The sequence below is a fragment of the Glandiceps talaboti genome, chromosome 9, assembly GCF_964340395.1.
Source record: "Glandiceps talaboti chromosome 9, keGlaTala1.1, whole genome shotgun sequence".
In the NCBI taxonomy this organism is placed as follows: domain Eukaryota; kingdom Metazoa; phylum Hemichordata; class Enteropneusta; family Spengelidae; genus Glandiceps; species Glandiceps talaboti.
Genome location: NC_135557.1, coordinates 12,843,546 through 12,869,204, shown reverse-complemented (window position 1 = coordinate 12,869,204; position 25,659 = coordinate 12,843,546). Strand labels below are relative to the sequence as shown.

General features: G+C 36.9%; 3 protein-coding genes across 3 annotated transcripts in view; 2 read left to right on the top strand and 1 right to left on the bottom strand.

The window, feature by feature from the left end:
* Positions 1-423: 423 nt before the first annotated feature.
* Positions 424-8,650, top strand: LOC144440164 (EGF-like repeat and discoidin I-like domain-containing protein 3). Its single transcript, XM_078129444.1, has 8 exons — positions 424-508; positions 2,590-2,679; positions 3,182-3,340; positions 4,149-4,234; positions 5,364-5,514; positions 6,486-6,712; positions 7,027-7,125; positions 7,976-8,650. The coding sequence occupies exons 2-8, from the start codon at positions 2,625-2,627 to the stop codon at positions 8,114-8,116; spliced, it is 918 nt and encodes a 305-aa protein (XP_077985570.1). The 5' UTR covers positions 424-508; positions 2,590-2,624; the 3' UTR covers positions 8,117-8,650.
* Positions 8,651-9,332: 682 nt separating this feature from the next.
* LOC144439642 (uncharacterized) lies at positions 9,333-13,459 on the bottom strand. Its single transcript, XM_078128874.1, has 5 exons — positions 13,404-13,459; positions 12,402-12,507; positions 11,187-11,330; positions 10,779-10,919; positions 9,333-9,475 (listed from the first exon to the last, which is right to left on the bottom strand). Coding segments are annotated over exons 2-5 (345 nt in total). The 5' UTR covers positions 12,460-12,507; positions 13,404-13,459; the 3' UTR covers positions 9,333-9,473.
* Positions 13,460-24,087: 10,628 nt separating this feature from the next.
* Positions 24,088-25,659, top strand: part of LOC144439823 (uncharacterized) — a 2,471-nt gene continuing 899 nt past the window's right edge. Inside the window, exons 1-2 of the mRNA XM_078129056.1 lie at positions 24,088-24,191; positions 25,408-25,659. The exon at positions 25,408-25,659 is cut by the window's right edge and continues 899 nt beyond it. Coding sequence (XP_077985182.1) covers positions 25,434-25,659 — 226 coding nt within the window. The 5' untranslated portion in view covers positions 24,088-24,191; positions 25,408-25,433. The remainder of the gene's footprint in view (positions 24,192-25,407) is intronic.

Here is a 25,659-nt window from a genome sequence, read left to right as displayed (position 1 = left end):
TGTATGTAGGTAGGTATGTTTGTTTGTTTGTTTGTTTGTTTGTTTGTTTGTTATTTGTTTGGTTTTTTTTTTATCAACGCATGATAGAAAGTTGGATGAAAAGATGTTTGTCTATCTGTCTGAATTTCAACCATTCAGTATAACTGTGTATATGTATGTAGCTATATATGTATATCTTACTGTATACAATATATTACTAAATACATTTGTTTTATATGGTTTCATGAATGACCTAGAATAGACATCGGTAAGGCAGGATATGAATACAAACGTTTTAATAATTAACTCATTCTGTTTGATATTTGATCGATCTTGAGAGACGAATTGAGGTATTAATATCGAATTTCATTACAATGTTGATACATTCTATTTAAACAAATAAGCACACAATTTTCCATGTATAATACGTCATTTATTTTAATTTAGAAACAGTCATGAAATGGTTATAACAGTAAGGCACAGACTGTTGAAAATACATTTGATAACTGGCGTGGTGAGCCCAATACAGGTAGGATTTTTTAAGAAATGTTTCCCTCTCAGTTGATAACATATACTTACTATTATTACATATGTACCATTGTGTACGTTGGTGTACAGTCAAAAATAAAACCGGTATTTTCACTGGTGGCTATGCAAATGAGATAAATTGAGATAAAATAGATCCAAAAGTAAAACCAATTCCTGATGAAAATAAGCAAATAAATGCATTTTTTTAAATGCACATACGTGTCTTTCCTGTTGTTACACACTTTTTGAACAATTTTTTGTTGGTTCATAATGTATTTCACTATTTTTCTCGACCATCGCAAGTTCTGGGGTATCAAATAACTATGCAAATTAGTGCCTTACCTATCAAATAACTATGCAAATTAGTTAGGTATTTTCACTGTTCATTATGCAAATGAGTAAACAACCTTTCGAACTACTTTATGTTTGTAAATATTGCCGGCGACCACTACTTTACAAATGGAAGATATTTCGGTGGATTCTGAACATAACGATTTGTTTAATTTCAATTATTTTGAACTTTCTGAGAGTGAATTTTATTATGATCAACAACAAAATAAAGCTGACCCGAGGCACGCGCCCAGCGACTACGGCCACCGATGCTTCGTACACATCAACAACGCCCAACAAATGCAGCCGATGGGAGATCGTGCAACACAATCCTCAGGACCATCAACCAACCAGAACGTAGTCAATCAATTCCCACAGTTATGCGGAATGTTTTGAAAATACCCGTATTAGCGGTGGATCTTTCAATTTCACATTTCATGTCGCCGGAAACACCTCTGTCAAAGTTCTTGTCAGTGTGTTTACATTATAAAACGCTGCAGACAATCCGTAATCTTTTCCGATTCTGATGAAGACTAACTTTTATAATATTGTACATTTTGAAAGATTTTACTGAAGTACTATTATATAGGACACTAAGAATACCATGCTGTTGAATTGTATCTGTTTCTACTACTAAAATAATCGTGTATGCATTTCTTCTGATCGGTTTTGTGAATGAATCACAGCGGAGCTCGCTAGCGAGAGCAGGTCAACATGTAATTTGCATATCAATACTTATTGTTGTTGACAACCAATCATCGCTCATAATTCACGTCTGTGACCTCTGCCTGACCTGAATGACACGAGCTGGTGACCTGATACATATTCATGCGAATATGTTGTTCGCCCTTCCCCACCTGCATTTTATTGCGTTTTTGGTGTACATATGTAATAATAACAGAACCCCATGGCCTCGCAATGGACGGCAGGGCATACAGAAGTTATTTTCACTCGTGATTCGGTTTATTCTGCTGTATTTTCACTCGCTATCGCTCGTGAAAATACGCGGCAGAATAAACCGAATCACTCGTGAAAATAACTTCTGTTTGCCCTACCGTCCATTGCGAGGCCATGGGGTTCTGTCATATTATTAATCATAATAATTTGATTAATATCTTACTAACATTTGCTACATTTTATTGTGTAACTTGACAAATATCGTACATTGGAACATTTTATTGTCTGGCTTGAAAGATATCTTTACTTACTAAAAAGGGTACAAGGTCAAGTTAACAACTGAAGAGTTGCTGGTTCAAATTCATCGCTGTCGTACGTTGCCGAATGTCTAGTAATTTGAACGGTGATTGTAGCCGATAACCAGTCAATCCAGCCGTATGATTGGGGACCTGGTGTAGAATAGAGACCAAAGGAAAATGTTTAATATGCACTTCCAAATACTACAGTGGGGTGTATTCTCTAAACGCAGCTAAAACAAAATAGGAAGTTCCGCCACATTTGTTGTGTTTTTTTCTGCAGTGATCTACAAAGTCGTACCCAAAATCTGTAAACTACATAGTTAATTGAGCATATGGGGTAATTTTTTCCCTATTCGTTCTTCGAATGTTAAGTGAAGTTGATGATCTGGACAGATTCGACAGCATAATACGACACACTAAAACTTTTGGCATGCAAATATATTCAGTTTTTGTCCTCCTTAGAAGTAGCTGATAAGCAATTTTTCCTTCCATTGGTTTTGTGATCATTCATTCCTATAATTATATATACAACATTATAATCTCTGATTTATCACAGGTGTATTTATTGTTTTATCATAAAATATCGACAATATGAAGTTTGTTGTGGTATTATGTCTACTATGTACGGCCGCGTCGTTTACAACAGGTATGTCAATTAACGACATCGTATCAGCACAGATCTACCTAGTACCTGTTCTATCAATTATCAAACACGGTAGTATGTATGTATGTATGTATGTATGTATGTATGTATGTATGTATGTATGTATGTGTGTGTGTGTGTGTGTGTGTGTGTGTGTGTGTGTGTGTGTGTGTGTGTGTGTGTAGGTAGTAGGTAGGTAGGTGTGTGTGTGTGTGTGTGTAGGTAGGTAGGTATATGTGTGTATGTATGTATGTATGTATGTATGTATGTATGTACGTATGTACGTATGTATGTATGTACGTATGTATGTATGTATGTATGTATGTATGTATGTATGTATGTATGTATGTATGTGTGCTTGTTAAGGGTGTTTGTTTCTTATGTTTCTGCAGTATTCTTTGAAAATAAATATAGGAATGCGTTTCTTTCATCTAACAACATGTCAGTTTTGAATGCAAACGTCTAAATATATTGTATTAAAATACTGCTTTCTTTTGTTTCAAAGGCAGTAAATGTGATTCTTTGTGGACTGAATTTGGTGATAGTTGTTATTATGTAAGCCAATACCAAGGCTACACTTATCATGAGGCGAGTTCACTTTGTGAGTACAGTGGAGGCCACCTTGTGGCAATAGACAATGCTGAAGAAAATATGTTTTTGAAAGGTTAGTCCATAGAAAGACACACGTTATGGTAGACCCTGGAGTGGTGTATATATAGCCTTAGTGCTAACGATTTCTCCTTATGACGTCACAAAAGCGCGTGGTCTCGGTGGAACAGGAAATACCCGAAAACTCTCGAAGTAAATCCGAAGGGAACTCACTGAAAAAATGTCATTTTAAGGTGTTTTTCAGTCGCTTTTTAAAGTTTTAAAACCAGAATACATTTCACAAACATGTCGTCCAACATAATATCAATAGTGAATGTGAGCATTTTGAATCACCTTTAACAAAATAACTGCTGCAGAGCATGCTGACTAATCGACGAAATTTAGAATAATTTCTTCACGTGTTTACGATAGTGTGGGTAAAGAGTATGCAATACTTCTCCAAAATGAGTATTTATACCTGAAGATCAATTTCATAATCTGCCCATTGGTAGGAAGATCATTGATCTTAAAAAAACGAATACAAAACGCATTAGTTGGTGAGTGAGTGAGTGAGTGAGTGAGTGAGTGAGTGAGTGAGTGAGTGAGTGACTGAGTGAGTGTGTGAGTGAGTGGGTCTGTCTGTCTGTCTGTCTGTTTGTCTGTCTATCTGTCTGTCTGTCTGTCTGTCTGTCTGTCTGTCTGTTTGTTTGTCTGCTTGTCTGCTTGTTTTTCTTTTTCTGTTTGTGTGTTTGGCTATTTGTCTGTCTGTCTGTCTGTCTGTCTGTCTGTCTGTCTGTCTGTCTGTCTGTCTGTCTGTCTGTCGTCTGTCTGTCTGTCTGTCTGTCTGTCTGGGTTTGTATTTATTCATATTTATTGTATTACAGAGTTTGTTTGTGACACATATCCATTGTGGATTGGACTGACTGACCTAGCTCGTGAAAACCATTTCGAGTGGGACAACGGTCAAGAGGTAATATTTATTTCAGTTTTCACAAGAATAAGATATGTCAAGAAGCACATCCAGTCTAGTATTAGGCAATTATGCTAATTCAACTAATGAATACATTGTGTGTGACTTTGAAACATAAAGGAATTAATCTGAAAACCATACTCTTTCATCAACGTATCATTAAAAAAAACCTTTCAATCGCCTTTAACTTCTGTCAACATTCAAAAATTATACATAAATTTCCTACCGCCACATTCAGGATATGACAGATAATAAATCGTATGTAGATTTACCATAAGTTGTGTCCTTCAACAACAAAGTTTGTAAAACATTACCTTATTGATTAACACTAATTCAAAATATCAAAAATGGTTGTCACTTGGGAAACGCCCTAGTTTAAACCCGTACTAGCTGTAACTGCAGTATTATTTTTTTAAATCAGACAACCGGCAATATATTCAATGAAATGTTTTAAAATATTAATAATTAGAATTGTACATGTCAATTTGAGAACTATTTTAACCATAAGTAGTATAATGATAAGTTAAAATCGTGATGCATTGGAGCAGCTATTTTTAGGATGTTGGCCCAAATATTACTTTGATTACTCATATTACACCGTGTTATTTGCACTACTACACTGATACGTTTACCCGCAAGTGATCCAATACTGTGCAGGGTCAATCTGAAATAATGTATGTATCAGGCGCTCAGAGAACACACAAATAACAAATGACAATAACAGTAGGAGGTAATTAAAGCTATCTCGCCAAGTTCTCTGCATCAGATTCCAATTAGATTGTGTACAGGGTGTACTATTACATACAGATCAAGGTAATTCGTGATGAAACCCAGCAGAGGTTTTGTACTATCCGAGTAGTAGTAGTAGTAGTAGTAGTAGTAGTAGTAGTAGTGTAGAGTATTGGATATTGGCATATGTAATATTTAAACTATCATTGTCAATCACCTGGGGGCCCGGGGGCGCCCTAGGCATCTCTTTTCATAAATGGTGTGAAAAATGCCAGATGGCACTCATTTAAATTTAACGGAATTACTTACATTACATTTACCTTTCTATGGCAGACTACTAGCATTATTTACACTGAGACTTTTGGAAAGTAGAAACTGATTTAATTTATATATTTCAAAGACCACGTACAGAAATTGGAATTCTGGAGAACCAGATAATGATAGACAAAGTGAACACTGTGTACATCTATCTACTAACGTGGCCGGAAAATGGAATGACGCTGAATGCAGTGAAAATATTGGTTACATTTGCGAAAAGGGAGATGATCTCAGTGAGTACGTCTAATTATCCATATGATAGTCCTTTGTGTAGCTTTCTATTCCTCGACAGGTGTGAAGGCAAGCCCCTCAGCCTTTAACCTTCCAACCTAAGGATCTAGTGGCTTCAGACGGTCCCTGCATTTTGGTCGCCAACTTAGGAATTTGTTTCAACGAAGATCATGATTGCATGATTGGTTCGACTCCTACAAATGTCACTTTACTTCTCTTTAGTCAAACTCATCTCATTTAAACTACTTGTGTTGATCTCAGGACGATAGAGAGGTACTATCGCGGGGTCCAAGTTGCATTATGTACCCGCTAAGTGTCAACCTCTTCAAGAAATAACCAACCCCAAGTGCGAGGAGTTTATGTTATGAATTTGACTGTCTGTGCGTCTGTGTATGTATGTATGTATGTATGTATGTATGTATGTATGTATGTATGTATGTATGTGTGTGTGTATGTATGTATGTATGTGTGTGTGTGTCTGTCTGTCTGTCTGTCTGTCTGTCTGTGTGTGTGTCTGTCTGTCTCTATCTATGTCTCTGTCTGTCTGTGGACACAATATCTCAAAGACTACTTCATCGATTTTAATGAAATTGTAATAATTAATTTATCTTTAAAATCTTGTAAAGAAGCCCTATTGCACTCCCATGTGTTTCGACATTTTGGGTATTTCTGCAAGTCATTTGGAGAAACAATGTAGCTAGCTTCCGAAAGCCGTACTCTAATTAACATTTAGCTCGGCTCAACACGAGAGGGACATGGAAAAATATATCACTGCCAAAGCCTCAATCTGAATAACACTTATCCTAGATGGGCACTACCGGGACGCTTTCATCAGAATATCTTAGCGAAAATACAGTGCTAGAAGATGATATTATAATCTCATTGATAACGTCTTTTTCAGTTGAACAGTGTATGTAATTAACCACCAGAAGTTATAATATTAGCTGACTGGATCTTTCCTTTATTTTTTTAGGCTGCCATAGTAACCCTGTTGGCATAGAAACTGGACAAATAGCAAATTCGCAGATGACAGCTAGCAGTACGTATTCACCACAAACTTCTGGTTATCAGCCGGAACGTGGGCGACTAAACCTCGCTAAATCAGGTGCACATTCTTGGTGTTCAGGACAAAACGCCGCTGGTCAGTGGCTTCAGGTTGACCTGGTGCAACCAAGAAAGGTCACCAAAGTGGCAACCCAGGTAAGAATCCTACGATTGTTACTGTCCCTAATGTATGGAATTGAGTAAACACGTTTTATTATGCCAAATGTAGGTATAATGTTAATAATAGTAATCATATGAATGATTGGTAGATATGCTATTTTCTTCTGTTGTATACACATACTGCAATATAATGTCTATCATAAAATATATTTCCTGCATTGATATTCTCCCCAAGTTGTTTGAGACATACATTTTGTTTTTGTTGTATATGTCTTGTAGTATATTTTTTTGTTCTTTGTTTTCAATTTGACATTGATATTTAGTATATCATATATATTTAAACATTTTAGGGCCGTGGAGACGCCGATCAGTGGGTTACTTCGTACAAGTTGAACTATGGTGATGGTAGTTCGTGGAAAACAGTTACTGAAGCTAATGGGAATGCTAAGGTAAGGCTGTTGTTGTCTACAGACTACATATAGACATTACTCATATGACTGACGCACGGGATTGTATCATATCCTGGTTAGCTAAAAGACAAAGGATTCTATAGTTTAGCCACTAGCTAGGAGTGCTGTTTAGCGGCAACCTTTTTGGACCAGACGCCAGGCACATGTATAATACCCCGGCATGATACTTGTGGACTACGGCCTCTTTTTACAATTTGGAAACTGTTCCATGGCAAACGTTGGTAGCGTTCTCACTCATCCAACGTATTCCACTAAAATTGTTTTAGGTCATGTAATTTCATGATCTTATTGAGTTATTCTAACTACATGCACTTTGTCCAATGCTCTATGTACTGCCATGTGACATAAACCCCAAATTTTCTCATCTGGGGACACTTCTTTTGAAACTACTGAAACTGTCTGCATGGTGAGTAACAGTAATATATGTCAGACTATTGACCAAAGACCTGACTGTAAATTTGAGAATTTATATTATAATTTATCTTATTTTACTGAAATTTTGTTCATTTAGTTTATATTTGCATTCATGTGTTTTGAGGTGTGATTGTGATAGTAACAGGATTTAACTTCTCACCGTGGGGTGTGTCATAAATGGACTCGATTTACATTTGAGGGAACCATCTGTTAACTTACAGATAAATGCTGCCATATGTTATATAACTGTTGATATCAATGACGTCACAGCATGGCAAGTGAGTTGTTCCAACGATGACCATTGAATTGTTTTCGTCAATTGAGACAAACGTATATTTTTTTCAAACTAGAAGTGGAGGAAAGTAACAACTAATAACCACTTAATTCATACTTTGACATTTTTTATCATTTTCAGGTCTTTAGAGGAAATTCGGATAGATCTACTATCATGTACCACGCCCTCAACGACAAGTCATTCACCGCCCGCTATGTTCGATTTGTAGTGGTATCATGGTATCGTCATATCTCTATGAGGGTAGAAATCTATGCATGCTAAAAAGTTTAACATCGTCCTGTTATGTCACTTTATAGCATCTGTTGTCAATACAACCTGCTATTTTACCAATTCCACTTATGCTGGATAAATGTTATTGGGTTTTATTATAATATAATTATTTTTCATATCTGGTCGTCATATAGCAGTCTGTGATCCAACTGGTGTTGGATAAAAATAATTCCTTCTTCACAACATTAGATGATTGTATTGAAACGTGATTGTCTTCAGTTATACAGACCAAATTGTTATTGACGTTTTTTCAAGAGCTGTAATTGTTGATAAGTTTTTTGTTGAGAGTATATTTATTACTTATGCATGTCTTAAGTTGTTTCCAAAAATGCAGTTTTTCCTCAACTTATTCTATAAATCTATCAGCAAATAAAATGTATTGTCATTAGGAATGAGACATGTCAATATCTTGGTTGGAGAACATATTAACATGTTAAGAGTAACTGGAATTTTTATAACTTAGTTTGCAATGTATTGTAAATGAGAGATATTAACAAGAATAAAACTGTCCATGACAATACTAAATACCTTTGTGTTTATGGATGTCACGCTTCCAAATGCACTTTTCTGTCTATTAAGTCATGTGTGTATCGTTGTGTGTGTGTGTCATCTTCATCATCACCACCATCACCACCACCACCACCACCACCACCATCATCATCATCATCATCATCATCATCACCACCACCACCACCATCAACATCATCATCATCATCAACATCATCATCAACATCATCATCATCATCATCATCATCATCATCATCATCATCATTTCTGAATACCAAGATAGAGATCCATCAGTCGTTTACTCCATCACAATATACGTTAGTAGGTATTAGCTTATTATAAGTCAACCACCACCAACAACGACAACCAAGTAATTACTGTGGACCTTTCAAGATGTGACGGTTGTCTTAAATTTCAACAGGCTATAAAATTTTCACAAAACGTGACACCCACCAATTCACACGCACGCACGCACGCACGCAGGCAGGCAGGCAGGCAGGCAGGCACACACACAAATACACACACACACATACATACATACATACATACATACATACATACATACATACATACATACATGCACACATACATACATACATACATACATACATACATACATACATACATACATACATACATACATACACAATGTACGACGAATATGAGTTTTCTGAGTTTTTATTAATTTTAAATACGGTAACTTGTAAAAGGGAAAGATAAGAAAATAAGACAACATGCAGCAAGAAATTACACGTCGTGACGTGTAATTTACGAATTAGAAGTAACAATGTGATAATTTGATGACGTCACCCGGTAATTAGTCAGTTTTTCGTCGTGATTCCTCTGAAAAAGTATAGAAAAGAATATTGTGTTATCTTGATATAGTACACTATTATATGTATGACACTAAATTACAATTTCTACTAGACAAGGAGTACATTATCTCGCGGTAATGTCTTTTGCTCCCTGCACGCTGATTTCTCCGTGCAATAGGTCTTTTCAAAATTTGCCTTGGTGGCGCTCTACTTCCTGTCTGTGTGTACCTTGGGGGTATACATGGTATAGGTCACTCCATTAAGCATAGAGCACTGGTGCATAGAGCACTGGTGCTTTTTGCGATGGCTGAACAATATGAAAAACATCCCTGATTTACACATCTACAGAATACCAAGGGATAAAGCTCTAAGAAACGGTACTAGAAGGTGATGATACCTCAAATTGAGCGAGGGCTCTAAATTCTTAGCTTCCTGTTTGCAGTCCGGAATAGCCCATTTAAGAAATGGTGATGCAAGATGCTTTGCTTGCTACGATGTCTTTTATTCTCACCACAATGATTTCCCTGTGCGATCACGAAATGGTCAAGTATGATATTTTGCTCGCCGTGATGTCTTAAATTTGCTTGCTGCAATCAAAAAGTTGCTATGCACATAGCAAGTCACTCTAAATCTGATTAAATTGTTTGTTGCTTGTCATCCAAAACATACCCACATCATTAACACGAAAGTAACACTGGTTACAGACAAACGCAAAACATTTATTTAGACAGCCTAGCAGGCCTGTGGACAAACAGGTGGACAGACAGATGGACAGACGGATGGATGGATGGATGGACAGACAGACAGACAGACAGACAGACAGACAGACAGACAGACAGACAGACAGACAGACAGACAGACAGACAGACAGAAAGAAAGAAAGAAAGAAAGAAAGAAAGAAAGAAAGAAAGAAAGAAAGAAAGAAAGAAAGAAAGAAAGAAAGAAAGAAAGAAAGAAAGACGGATGGTTGGATGGATGGTGGGGCGGATTGATGGATTAACAGCCAGACAGATGGAAAGGTAAAAGGACAGTCAGACGGATGGACGGACGGACGGACGAACAAACAAACAAACAAACAAACAAACAAACAAACAAACAGACAGACAGACAGACAGACAGACAGACAGACAGACAGACAGACAGACAGACAGACAGACTGACTGACCCAAAGAGTAACGCATGCTCTGATACATAGCCTGGTTCATGTATTCAATTCATGGTAAAATTGAAAAAAATTGTAAACACATAGACTTAGCATAGTTATTCCAACATTTAAAGTATAGATTGCAAAAATATTCAACTATAAACACGTAACTTAGCTTTAGACTTACATAATCCAAAACTGAATACAGTGGTTATACACGTATGGCCACAACCATTAGAACAACACTTTTGATCATCGTAGCAGTCATCATCACTCTCACATTCCTCCTCACAATGGCCAACACCTTCAGTTTCAGGGCACTTTCCTCCTGTGTAAATTAGGAATAAAATGTGTTGTTTGAATATTCCTGCTCTGTGTGACTGTCTTACTCGAGTAAGTTAAGTGTTGTTTGCTATCTATCTATCTATCTATCTATCTATCTATCTATCTATCTATCTATCTATCTATCTATCTATCTATCTATCTATATATCTATCTCCCTATCTAGCTATCTAGCTATCTATCTATCTATGGTGTATTGTACATGTAAGAGAAAAGCAGCAAAAAGAACATCATACAATAAAGTATATCTTACTATCTTCAAAAACCCCTGTGACACAAGTATGGCCACAACCATTTGAACAACACAGTTGTCCCCACACAAGACAGTCCATGTCAACTTCACACTCTTCTTCACAAATGCCAAACTCTTCTTTCTCAAGCTTTGGACAGACCCGACCTGTTATATATGAATGAAATTCTTAGATGTTCGAATACATGTTGTACCTTGAAGTGTGGTATATAAAACAACTGTATTATTGACTCCTATGCTTAAACTGCATGTGACATAATTTTTACTATACTAAGTGAAAACACACAGATACTCTTAAGGAACAATAGAAGGATGTGAAATGGTATCATATACTTTCTACAGTCCCCCCCCCCCCCCGATTTATTTGAAAACAATCGAAACGATCGGAGATTTTACAAGTTTCCCAATACTTGGTAAAGAAAACCATGGCTAAACATTAAAACTTGTGTTATGATTTATCATCAAAATAAACTGTAATTGTGTACTTTCCAATCAGTGGGAGCCTTGACAATAGTAGAATGTTAAGTACTACCAGTAATTACACATTAACACCATTTTTTGATTAAAAAACAAACTACTATGGGTGGATGACTGTATGGATGGATAGGTGGGTGGATGATGACTGGCTGGCTTGCTGGCTGGCTGGCTGGCTGGCTGAATGGATGGATGGGTGGGTGGATGGATGGATGGATGGATGGATGGGTGGGTGGGTGGGTTGGTTCTTGGGTGGGTGGGTGGGTGGGTGGTTGGATGGATGGATGGGTGGATGGATGGCTGGCTGCCTGGCTGGCTAGATGGATGGATGGATGGATGGGTGGATGGATGGATGGATGGGTGGGTGGGTGGTTGGGTGGGTGGATGTTTGCATGGATGGATGGATGGGTGGGTGGATGGGTGGATGGATGGATGGATGGATGGGTAGCCATGGGTGGGTGGATGGATGGATGGATGGATGGATGGATGGCTGGGTAGCCATGGATGGATGGGTGGATGGATGGATGGATGGATGGATGGGTGGGTAGCCATGGGTGGGTGGGTGGGTGGATGGATGGATGGATGGATGGATGGATGGATGGATGGATGGATGGGTAGCCATGGGTGGGTGGATGGATGGATGGATGGATGGATGGATGGCTTGGTAGCCATGGGTGGGTGGATGGATAGACGATGAATACAAATGTAGTACTACAGACAGTGAAAGTTATTTAAAAAACGTACCCTTCACAGCACCAGCTACTACTGTCAAAACTATGGCAATCAAAATTAGACGATTCATCCTGGTCTATATTCGTAATTCAAGGAAAACAGAATATATCACCTACAACTGATAGAACAGCATAGAAAATTACAAAACGTGTAGTAGTATATTGACGATTTTCATCTACGATTTTGGTTCAACGCCAGTTAGGTACATGATAAGGTAACAAATTTAGTACATTGCACTAATAATCACAGTATCAATTACAATGTATTTCATATCATATTTACCTAGTAATAATGCATAGTAATAGTATATTATCAATATAATTGTAGCAATATCAATGAACAAACTTCTTTTCAATCCCCACCACTTCAAGTATCTAACATCCATCCGTCACTCTGTCAAGCCCTGTCTCTTTCAACATTAGCCTAAACTTTCTCTGTTTGCCGAGTATTCAGTGTAAGTTTATTCACGATACCCTCTTTCTGTAAACTAAAGTTGTCCCCTTGCTTCTGTGGCTTACAGAGATTAGGCGTTTCTTAATCTTCTTTATCAGTATTATCATTATCATTTCAGATAAATACGTTGCGATTCCTTTGTAGGGCGAATTTTATTTGATGAATGTATGTACAAAACGTTTCTGATGCGTTGTTTTAAAAAATTTCCTCTATTTCTTTGAAGCATTTTTAATTTGTTGTAACGGGAAACAAATTACCTGTTCAATATTTCCAAGAAGCTCCATGAACTGAAATTCGTTTTTAGAGTCGATGCAGAATTTGAAAATCGCTTTACGAGTGACTTATGATTCACACCAACATAACAACAGGCATGCTTTGCATAACAAATTAGAGAGAGAGAGAGAGAGAGAGAGAGAGAGAGAGAGAGAGAGAGAGAGAGAGAGAGAGAGAGAGAGAGAGAGAGAGAGAGAGAGAGAGAGAGAGAGAGAGAGAGAGAGAGAGAGAGAGAGAGAGAGAGAGAGAGAGAGAGAGAGAGAGAGAGAGATGTGAAGATTTACTCACCAATTCTGCTTCAATAACTTCTGAGGGACTCAGATGCTCGACACAGGCACCAATCCCCCTTTATAAAGAATCATCCCCGCACTTTTCCATAATTACATACATTGCTTCGATGTCTTGTTCCCGTGTTTAACAATACAAGCGTTTAATTGCGGATGCACACCATGTCGATGTTAATCATAGTGTAATCTGATATACTATAATTGCGTGAAGTGACCTCATAGTTTAGTTTTAGCAATAAATCTTAACATTTCACTCCGGGTTTGTGAGATTTGATGTGTACAAAAATATTTCAATATTACATTTATATATTTTTGCGTGACATATTTGTTTGATATACAGATTTTCACATGATATTAATTGTAGTTGTATGGTCATCAGTAGTGACTACGAGATGTGTAGCATAACAGTCAGGCAAACCCAAATAAAAAAATCATTCGATGAATACTTTTTGGGTGCGGTTAAAAGTACAACTGACATCAGAATTTCCCCCGGGTACTCTGGTTTCCTCCCGCATTAACATTGAACCCATGAGGGATGACCCTCACTGGTCACTTTTTGGGGGATAAGTGTTTATATACTTAAAGAACTATAACTATAGTATAAATAAAGATCATGATTATTATTAGAATAGTAGTAGAATAAATGTTATATAAGTATACCCATCATTGCTATGCTGATAGTTCATTCTCATTTCTAAAAGTTAAGCAGTATGATAAGTTACCTGTTATCTTTAAGTAATTATTTAAAATTGAGAAATAAGTTGATTTAGTCCATTTCCATTTGAGAATTATAAATGTTTTTTTTGTTTTTTGTTTTTTTGCAAAAGAAAATTTAGATGCTGTAAATTTGAGGTTTTTTAGTTAATGATTGACACTAATACTTCATAAGAACTATCCAAAGTAGTATGAATGCTTTATTTTTGCCCTGTTCTTCTGAAGAATGGACACATCTGTAATGAAATATCATCATGATAAAAACAATATACACATGTATAATTGTATGTCAAAGATTACAAAGTAATTGATAGATTAAAAGAATTTTTAATTCCACTTTTAGGAGTTCATTAAAAGTTGTATTTCCTCTCAGGATATGAAGTGAGAACCCTAGTAAGTCTTCACCCCATATATCATTACTATGGGTTTGAATGAGTCAGTTTTCAACTTTGTAACGCATACCCTAGATAATCGTAAATATACTATTGTTACGATCCAAAATATCGTATTTCGGAATTATACGGGACAAATGTCGTTATAGTCATCATCATTATCATTATCATAAACGTTGAATCCGTTGTCGTCGACTGATATCAGTAAATCGACAGATTTACCAAAATGAAAAAAAAAATCGAGAGCGTTTGGCGCCTTTGGTAGAATTCGTGTTGTATAGTTCTCCTGTTTATTTGTTACTTGGTGTTTGAATTGATTTGAGGTCAGAGGTCAAGGACACACCTCGTACTTATGCAGGCTAGGGACAAGACAATAATAAGATTTTGCATTTTTTTTTTCGGACTACAACCAAGTCTTTGTTGGTGATTTGTAGTGCAATGAAACCGTATATAGTTACTTGATTTATCGATCGGTTTAGAACAAGACGTTCCATCAGCTACAAACTTCAGACGAAACGCTTCAAGATTGCTGACTCAATTGTTCTGTTGAGTACAGGTATTGAGGGGACTGTACGACAAATATAAATACTAAATATGGCCCAGATTTTACAACCCAAATTTCTGAAGATAGATTAACATGAAACAGTGAATACAGGACTATGCTTCGTTTATTCTAAACAAATATTTCTTCGTCTTATATTATTTTGAACCTTGCATTCTTATATGATTTAGCCTAATTACCGAAAATCATTAATTGTGCAAATACACGCGCGCGCACACACACACACACACACACACACACACACACTCACTCACGCACGCACACACACACAGAAACCTTTCTTCACGAAAGGCAAAAATGGTACCTCTCCCCGACCCCTACCCACCACTCCCGAAAAAAAACGACATATAACATTGGCTTTTTCCCCCAAGTATTGTCGAGTGCCTTTTAACAGGATGGCTGGTTTCAAAACATTCATTTCCAAACAGAAGCTGCTGGATTCAACCCCACGTCCTCTTCAGCTACAAGTCCCTGACAGGACCATTTGTATTTGAATGACTCCCGTTCTTATGTACTATGTGACACTGACATGTATTGTTTAGTCTGACAAAGAGCCCTGATCCATCGGTCATGGTCAACCCTCTCTAGAACAGGCCATAGAGGGCGGAGCGACACGACATATCTTACGTGTTACTGCTACTTGCAAGGAGATTGCTTGTAGTTTAGTCGGACTATTCAAGGACTGTTCTGAAAATGAATAAAAATCTTACGAGGATTAGTAATGTTAGCAGGCTGAGGATCTTATTGTTTGCTGTAAGAAAAACTAGAAAGTGTATGTCTGTAGATGATTTTTTATCAAACGGATAAAACCAAGGTCAAGTAAGGTGCACATGTCATTTTGGAGCTATAGAGGGCGCCCCCAGTAACAGTCTGTAGTTTTGAGTAAACTTGACCGAACATGAAGTTTGCTTTTGAATATATAATGACTTATTTTGTACTTTTTTGTACCTAATAATTTATATATGAGTGTGATTTGTGTTGATTTGTCACTGCAAGACGTTTCACTTTGGTTTAGTTCAGTAATTTTACAATGTGATTTGCATAAAAACATGTTCAGTTATGATATTTGAAACAAAAAGAACGAGATACGTCATCCACAGACCTAAAAATGTTAGAAAAGGTACAATCATGTTTAGCATTTCATATCGCATTACCCCAAGCTCACGCCACGAGTAATTACGACAGGACATTGCCGACCTCTGATCGTCGCAGAGGGTAGTTTGTTTGTGCCTATGTATTTCCTCTTTGTGACGATATTCGTAAAGCGTATTTGGATTGGACAATTGCGGTGTGCGTCACTAAGATGGTCCAGTAATTCTGTGTATGGTCACAGCACAACCGAAGGTATCTATGATCACGGCACAAGTGAACCGCTGGGCATTTTGTCACCTTAAGGTACATGAAGATTAATACTGAGCCCCCCCCCCCCCCAACTCTCCTCTCTCTCTCTCTCTCTCTCTCTCTCTCTCTCTCTCTCTCTCTCTCTCTCTCTCTCTCTCTCTCTCTCTCTCTCTCTCTCTCCCTCCCTCCCTCCCTCCCTCCCTCCTCCCTCTCTCTCTCTCTCTCTCTCTCTCTCTCTCTCTCTCTCTCTCTCTCTCTCTCTCTCCCTCTCTCTCTCTCTCTCTCTCTCTCTCTCTCTCTCTCTCTCTCTCGCATACTGAATCGTTTAAACACTACATTGTTTTAGCCACTTTCCTTCTTGTTTTTATTACATCTTATACAGTGACTGCCAAAAACAACATAAATGCTCAACGTTAGATACTAGACATGCGTCAAGTCGGCCCTGCTTTTTTAAACATTCTTTCAGTAATAGCGTGTGTTCTCGTAGGTAAAATGCTATTATTAGTGAGTGAATGTGAACGGTCGGGTGAATGAATGTAAGCCCCCGTATGGGACTATTTGTTGCGGAGAGAGAGAAAAAATGGAGAACGACATTTTACTTTCAGAAACTAATAGAGAATTCCAAACGCAAAACATTGTTGATGAGTTATGAGACTAAATAATCTCTCAATGTTCTGGTGCCAGTGTAATTAGGCCATACGGTATATGTAACACCTAAATGACTGTATGAACAATGGAAAAACTACAATATAATGACGATGTTGCAACTTCCGTGATGAAACTCGCATCAATCCTGCACATAACTTGCTTTCATGAATTCATTTGCATATTTAGCTCATTACCATAAGATTGGTCAAGAACCGTTGTTGTTGTTTTTCCTGCATGGCAATAAACATTCTTTCATCTTGAACCTGGTCACGTATCTTTTGTCGCCATATCAGATCACGTTTTCTCTCGTCTTCCTTCTCTCGTTGGTAGATCTCAGGGTGGGAACTACATCGATGATATTGGCATGCATCGAAATTTGCATGTGCTGTCATCATCACTCGACCAAGTCTGTAATGACAAACAACATTGTTTATCAGAGGCATGGGTTAGGAAAGGGGCCCAGCGACGTAGACAGACTAGGTTGTCTACGTTGCTGATCTGTGTCTACGACTGACAAATAGCTCTCGCCTACACCCAGCTTGTTATGGAATCCTATATTGATTGGTTAATGTGATTTGAAAATATTCCCATATTCTGATTGGTCACAATGGGAATACATCAGACATCAATATGCAAATGAAGTCATATGTAAATGTAAATGTAAATGTGCAACTACTAATATTTTACTCGGGTGAAAATACTTACATAAAATCTCAAGTAATATATTCTAGTGTCATGTTACTGTCTACGCCTGCCTTCTTGTCACGGGATATTACAATCGTTTTATGACATTGATAGATCTAGAATAGTTGGTTGCATAGTAGGGATTTGTGCATAATTTTTATGCACTCAATAACTTGTGTTGTCAAATCTTTTATAAGTTAATCCTGATGCCTGGGTTGAGTTTACTCAATTGCAAGTGATGATAAAATATGTTTCAATCAATATAATAAGAATACCACAAATCTGTTTTAAATGTGTAACAAACATTACACCAAAAAACCTAAACACAGCTTGTCTGCCCATAATTTCTAGTTTGTCTACTTACTTCATTGCTCTCACTTTCCTTCTCGTGAGATATCCACGAAACATTCGTTGAATTGTTATCGCTGCCTTGTGCCTTGAATCTGCCAATTTCTAATACATAACAATAGACAAGAATGAGAAACGACAATGAATATCTGTAGCGCCACCAATGTCATGATATGTTTCAACTACCGTTTTTTTATTTCTTCGTACGGCAATTGTTTGTAAGTTTGTAACAGCACCAGAGTGTATATATGATTCTAATTGTCAACGGTGTTCTGTTCTTGTTTTCAGATTTAGAATTAAGACATAAATTGCAGTTTTAAAAGAACCTCGTACCTTGATGTCTGAAATTGAGGGAATGGCCTAAGTACGGACCCAAATTTACGTGAAGATAGTCAAACTAACTGTTGATGTCGCCACCCACTCCCAGTCATGCCAGCCGTGCTCTCCCGCTTTCAACCAGGGAATCTCAGTACATAAATATAAATAAATAAACATAGAGCTAAGCAACGAGGACTACCACAAAGGAAAAAGACTTAACTTCCAACCTTTTCATTTTCATCTTTCTTCTCTTCATCCACAACATCCACATCTTCTTCATATCCACCGTCTGGCGACTCTCGTCTGCGCAAACAAAAATAAAACACAGGTGACCAATTGAAAAATGAGGTTACCGAGATCAGCTATTATGACATCATTGAGGTCAGCTATGATGACGTCATTGCGGTCGCTTTTGATGACGTCATTAAATCAAGTATGATAGCAGTATCGATGTCAGCTATGATAACGTCATTGAGGTCAGCTAAGATAATGTCAGCTATGACAGCTGTGTCTCAACGCAACATTAATGCCGTACAAGCAGAATAAAAGTTCCTTAAATTGCAAGATGACTACTGTATTCTTTGGTATCCATGGTGATTCTGTATTATGTGTGACAATGGTAAGTTTCACTGTAACATGCTTTATGACTTCATTATCACTTTATGTATACCCAGCAAAGCAACTAACACCATAATGCTAACTTATACCCTTTAGCTGTCAAAATGTTGACTCGGTGTTTGACATGTACAGGATTAGCAGTCCTCTACCGGAGCTAATATTAAAGTTTGTGTAGCGGGTTATAACCAACTCCTTGTCTGAGTTGCTGCTGTCTTATCAGTAATGGATATTGTAAGACAAAGGCAACTAACACCATAATGCTAACATCTCCGTAGTATTAAAAGTAAAGTTAGAACTATAAAGAACACTTATACCATACTTAACAATATTTCAACAGAAAATATACCCTGGTCGTTCTTTGTCACGACAATCTGTGTCTACGTCAGTGCTTTTGCGGTGCTACAATATGAATCAATGCGTTACAAATTGCCAGTATTTTTTTCCAAATATTTCACAAATTATGCTTAAGGCGGTAAAATTATATCATTGCAAAATTTTTACATTCGGCAGGAATATACTCTTGACCTTGACCTTGACCTGGTAGTGACAAGACCTCCTTAAGCCACTCATGTTTTTCTCAGTTGAACGAAGACAATATTGAGGAGTAACGTTTCATTAAACCAGGTTTACAAGGACTATATAGATAGATAGCACATGAATACAAACAGTACAGACATTTGAAAAGTGAAAAAAGCAAAAAAATAACAACAACAGGAAAACAATAGGGAACTTGCAAACCCGCCATGTTGAATGTTGCATCATGGGAAATGTGATAATAAATACTAATGAATTGGTATTGTAAGCAATACTGTTACATTGTTTGCAACCACGAATGGTCAATTCATAGTTACCCTGACAATTGTGGGAGGTTTTTTTATTGGTAGCTCCAGATTAGGTATTACGATAACCACAGATAATCCCACAGTCCTTTGCGTCTGAGCATGCTCAGTCTGTCAAGTTCCCTATTAAAAGCTGTATAAGTTGAGAAGAAAAAATATTGAAGATAACTACTTGCTATTTTCGAGTTTGTCATCTGAATTGTTTGATTACATTGGCCAGACGCATTTCATTTTTGAGATTTTTACAAATCACCGGTGTTGGGTAAGGCCTAAAAAACAATTGTTTGGGTCAGATTACCCGACCCTACCTGGTTTTCATTGCCAGTCCTAAACGTTTACGTATTCGAGAAAAAATAATTAAAATCGCGAAATCATGAAGTCTCGCGAGAAATAGTGTATGCGAAAACTGACATGAACTTAAAAAGATAATGTAAATACATTGTATGTTCTTCCAGTCTGTAATGGCTGTACATCTGTAGGAAGAAAACCTAAAAACCTAGACATTCACACATGAAAATCTACCTACCCCATCTATTCTAAAATTGAACGTAATCGGAACCACACAATTTTCTTAGCCTCACTGAAAAAATTACAGACCATATTTTAGTTGTTCTAGTTTTGGGTTTAAGATGTGATCGCCTCTCATTTAGAAATATCATAACTAGATGTCAACATGTCATTAATGTAGCTGGGAGTATTAACCGAACGTGTGTTTAAAAAAAAATAGATGTGGTGTTATTTCTTGTTAGGAAAGACGATCAGTCATGTCTTATTTTGATTATTAAATTGTCATTAATATTAATTATGATAATTGGGATTTAATGATCAAATAATTTACAGTATATAAGTATAATCAACTGGTGATAAAATGGTTAACATAGAGTTATTTATATAAACATAACTTAATCCATGTGATGGCAACCAGCCCTTGCTGGCCGTGATTGGACTAGCCTGCGCATGCTCCTTGTAGTAATTATAAACGACTATGGCGAGTGTAACAGCAGCGTGAATGAGTAAAACACGTGTCGCCGAAATAACATATTCTTGTCCACCTATTTTGAGGCAAAGCACAAGAATGACATGGTGTGTGTTCATCGACAATCACTGACGGTACACGGCATATTTGATGGTCGAACAGATTACTAGAAACAAGAAGGTGTGAAATTTATCGCCGACCATGTGCACTCGCGCTGGTATGTACAACCACAAGTTGTGAGCCGGACACAGTGACGTGTGTGCCATTCATTCATAGCATGATCATCAGAGGTCAACCAAGGACATCCAGGTACTACTTCCTTCCTGATCATGTTTCGTTCATAAATCCTTTATGGTGGACGTTCACGTTCAGGCTGCAGTGCATCACAAATCTATGAGTTCGATTTCAAAGTTGCATTATGGAACAGGACAGGTTTTTGATATCATAATCTAGAGTGAAGGAATGTTTACTTTTTAACGGCCTATATATATACGTATACGTAAGCGTGCAGTTACTAGTTCAATCAGCTTTTATGAATGAGTGGGAGGGTTTGACAGATTCACGCATAACTCTAATGAAATCCATATCTGCCTAATACCAGTCACTAAACTGCAGTTCACGGAGAAATAATCTTGCGGCAATCATTGTTGAATAATTATGAAAGCTCCTCGCAAATTTACCCGTCATGGTGACAACTGTGGTGTTCGTCATAATAAGCCTCAATATGTTAGAATTCTGCGTTTTGGTCGATCACCTGACTTTACCATCAACGTGGACGAGACAATATTTCAAGTTGAAAGAAGAATCCTTGTAGAAAACTTCAGCTTTTTCGAAACGTTATTGTCTAATGAACTCTCAACGAGATTTGTTGAAACACAGTGTGCTGGTATTACGTTACAGAGGCCGGTAACTGCAACGGCGTTACGTATTCTCTTCGACTTACTATTCAATGGCAGGTTTCGTCTACCCCCACACGATTCTCTCAAAGTTTTTGCAGCAGCTGACTTCCTGAGAATCAAGATACGGTCTCTCACACTGGCACTCCATGCCTTTTATCTGAACATATCCCCTCGCAACTGGACAGGTTATTATCGCGAAGTTAAGAAAGACAACTCTGCTTTGGAAGAGAACGTGAAGTACGTCTTGTCATGCTGGATGAACGATAATTTTGAATTAATACGAAATGATGTGAACATTATGGGCAGGAGACGGACACTGTCATCCCGAAATAAGGAGAAGGAATACAACGATCTGTCCTACCCCTCTCCAACACTCCTGTATCTTTTACAATTTTGTCCGTACGAACATTTAAACAAACCGAATGAAGACGAGTACGAGAATGAACATATCATGGCGCCAAAAAATATCCCCTCTTATCCAAAAATCAACAGGTACATGGGCTCTGCTAAAACAAGTCAATGTACAGTTACTAACTTTAAACTAGACAAACGTTGCTATGTGTAGTCATGACAACGTTATTTTTCCACAGTTGTCTATAATGGGATAATCAACTGATGTTTCGCTTTCAAATGTCAATTTTTGCAAATTAATTTTTAAATGAAATATTAATATAATGAGAATTGTGACAGTATTATATTGTAATAATTTAACTGAGGTACAGAATTTTTATGTGAACAAAATATTTTATTTTAATGGTGGTCCGGTATTGCCTACACAGACACAGTTTCTTACTCATGTGATATAGATTTATTTACATATATACAGAGGCAATGAGATAAGTAAACAATGTTATTTAATTTATGGAAACAGAAGTCTTTGCCGAATTAGCTTAGTTATATATTTATTCAGTTATTTACACTATGCATAATGAGATACTCCCACACGGTCATATATATTACACCACAGCCCATGTTATGTATATATATATATATATATATATATATATATATATATATATATATATATATATATATATATATATATATATATATATATAACATGTAACATGGGTTGTGATGTAACTGATCATACAGTTCCTAACTTATTATTGGACAAACGGCGCTATTAGTTGTCATGACAACCTTATCTTCCCTCCCACATTGGCTATGGGAAAATCAGTTAACGTATCACCTTCAGATAGCATTGTTTCATGTGAATTATGAATGAATTATGAATACATGTATACTCAGAATTGTGATATAATATTGTAATAAGCATATTGACAGAATGTTTTATTATATACATACAAAATGTAGTATTTTAATGTTTGTGTTGCCAACAGAGACACAGACACACACATTTTATCAATTTACAAATGTATTTACGTAAAGACGGGCAACGTTGCATGGAGGCACAAGCCTTTGCCGAACTAGCTCAGTTGATATTTTTGCATTCATTCATTTACAGTATACACAATGACGCACTGTCACACCACTGTTATATTATACACTTTATGAAACAGGTGTGATGGAAGTGGTGTATATTTTGAATAAACCGACTTAAGTTAAAATTGTATTCACAGTGAACCATATATAAATATAATTATCATTTAGCTGTAGTTACTGTGTAGGTAAAATTCCTTGCTTGAGAAAACAGTGTTGTATACTTTATATGTAGAACGGTACAAATAACATACTTAGTAATGAAAATATACAATACAATATTAAGCACGCACACACAGACTAAAACACAAATATATATATACAAATATACATATATGTATATAAATTCAGTTGGTTTTATTTTAAAACGCTGCCAATCAATTGCAATAAAGTTGATAATTCATAATATTAATGTAATAGTGTCAGAGTTTTCATTTATGAGTTTACACTTCACTGAAGACATTTTGTTTGTTGTTTGACAAACATTGGCAGCATGATTAGTTTGTTTTCGGACATAGGTTGGTTTTCCGGAGCAACCTCAGTAAGCCGTCAGTAGGCCCAACCCATAATACTAGTTATGAGAATGAATGAATAAGAGAGAGAGAGAGAGTGAGAGAGAGAGAGAGAGAGAGAGAGAGAGAGAGAGAGAGAGAGAGAGAGAGAGAGAGAGAGGGGGGGGAGGGAGAGTGTGTCTGTGTATGTCTGTGTCTGTGTCTGTGTGTTTGTATTTGTGATTTCGTGTGTCAATACATTTATAGTATACGTACCCCTACATGCACTACCCCCTAGATCTGGGACGATATCGTACGTCTGCGGTTTTCGACCCTCGAGCAAACATTTTAGGTCAAATATTTAACGCATGCGCGTACTGATTATTATGTCGTCATTACATACAACCGGAACTCGATAGACCCAGCGACACAGTGACAATTTGCAACCTACCAAGTTCCATTACAGCAGGGATCTCCAAACATCGTCGGATATCAACGTGAAAATTCATCGTCGAGGTAATTACCAATTCCGTCTACTTTGTGCACACGGCAATTATAAGTAAATGACCTTGTGCTTTCCAATATTGGAAGGGTTATAATATCATGATTTAAAACGTTCTGATTTGATGAAAACTTTGACAATCATTGGCAAGTTAGACTAATAAATATACATGGATATAGAAAGGCTTAAGTCATTTGCTGATTATACACACAGATATGCCAAATCTGTGCAGTAGCTGGGTAGCGTAGATGTTAACGTTGTCACATGACTTCTAAATAGAGGGAGGGTTGGGGGATACGTTATGAACTGAAATGGTCCAGTGCAGTATGATCAAATCTCCATTTTGAGTTAACGGTCAATCGATCAGTCTATGCCTGCAGGTATTCGTATAACCTGTTAATAGCTAACCACCTCTTTAACAACAAGGGTATTTATTGACGTCTGTGTAGGCAGCTGAACGATAGAGTCCCATTGAATTTACAAAGAGGTCAAATTAATGTTGGCCAGAGTTCAGACGAAACGAAAGAAGCTGTAATGATTAATGAGACGCTGTGGTAAACACATGCTTAAAGTGGCCATATGGATGAGATTTGAGTATTTATTTGGGAAATTTTTATTATTCATGAAATAATTCTACTATGTTATTTTCGACTTTACTAAGAAAGAATATAAAATAACATTAACCAAATCCCTGTTTGTAACTCATTAAATAAATAACAATGCAATGTGTAAAATGTTTACTATTGTACCATGATGTCATACATACTTTAGCTGCAATTATTGAATTACAGATAAGGACCATGTAGTTTAGTCTGTTTCATGTTGTTGTTGTTGTTGTTGTTGTTGTTGTTGTTGTTGTTGTTGTTGTTGTTGTTGTTGTTGTTGTTGTTGTTGTTGTTGCTGCTGCTGCTGCTGCTGCTGTTTTTTTTGTTTCCAAATCTGTTTTATGAATTTGAAAATACAACTAAATACCTAATTCTCATCCATATGACCACTTTAATCTAAAAATAACATTATATACATAGATTCTTTCTTGGTTTAGCTGAAACTATGGAATACTTGAACAAAAGTTTACGATCTTTATTCCCGCTACTACATTATTGACTGTGTGTAGTGTATTGAATAACAGCATTGTATAGTCAAAATGGCATACTATCCTAATTCTTCTCCTTGGCAAGGTCAACTTGAAGTCATTGGGTTATTTGTTAATTTATGGATTTTTCTTTTCAGATAGTAATCTTGTACCACTATCACCAATGGCAACAGCAATGGACACAGATACAATTCCCGACATTAGTTTGTCGACTACCAAACAAGACGTAGAAACTAAAGATAGTGAATTAGCAAACGCTAATCTTGAAAACACCAGCGAACCTGGACAATCAGCAGAGGGTAAAACTAGTACATTGCCCTTTGGTGATGTTCGTGATTTCAGGATTCGTCAAGAAGGTGTTATATTCGCGGTTGACAAAGAAACACTGG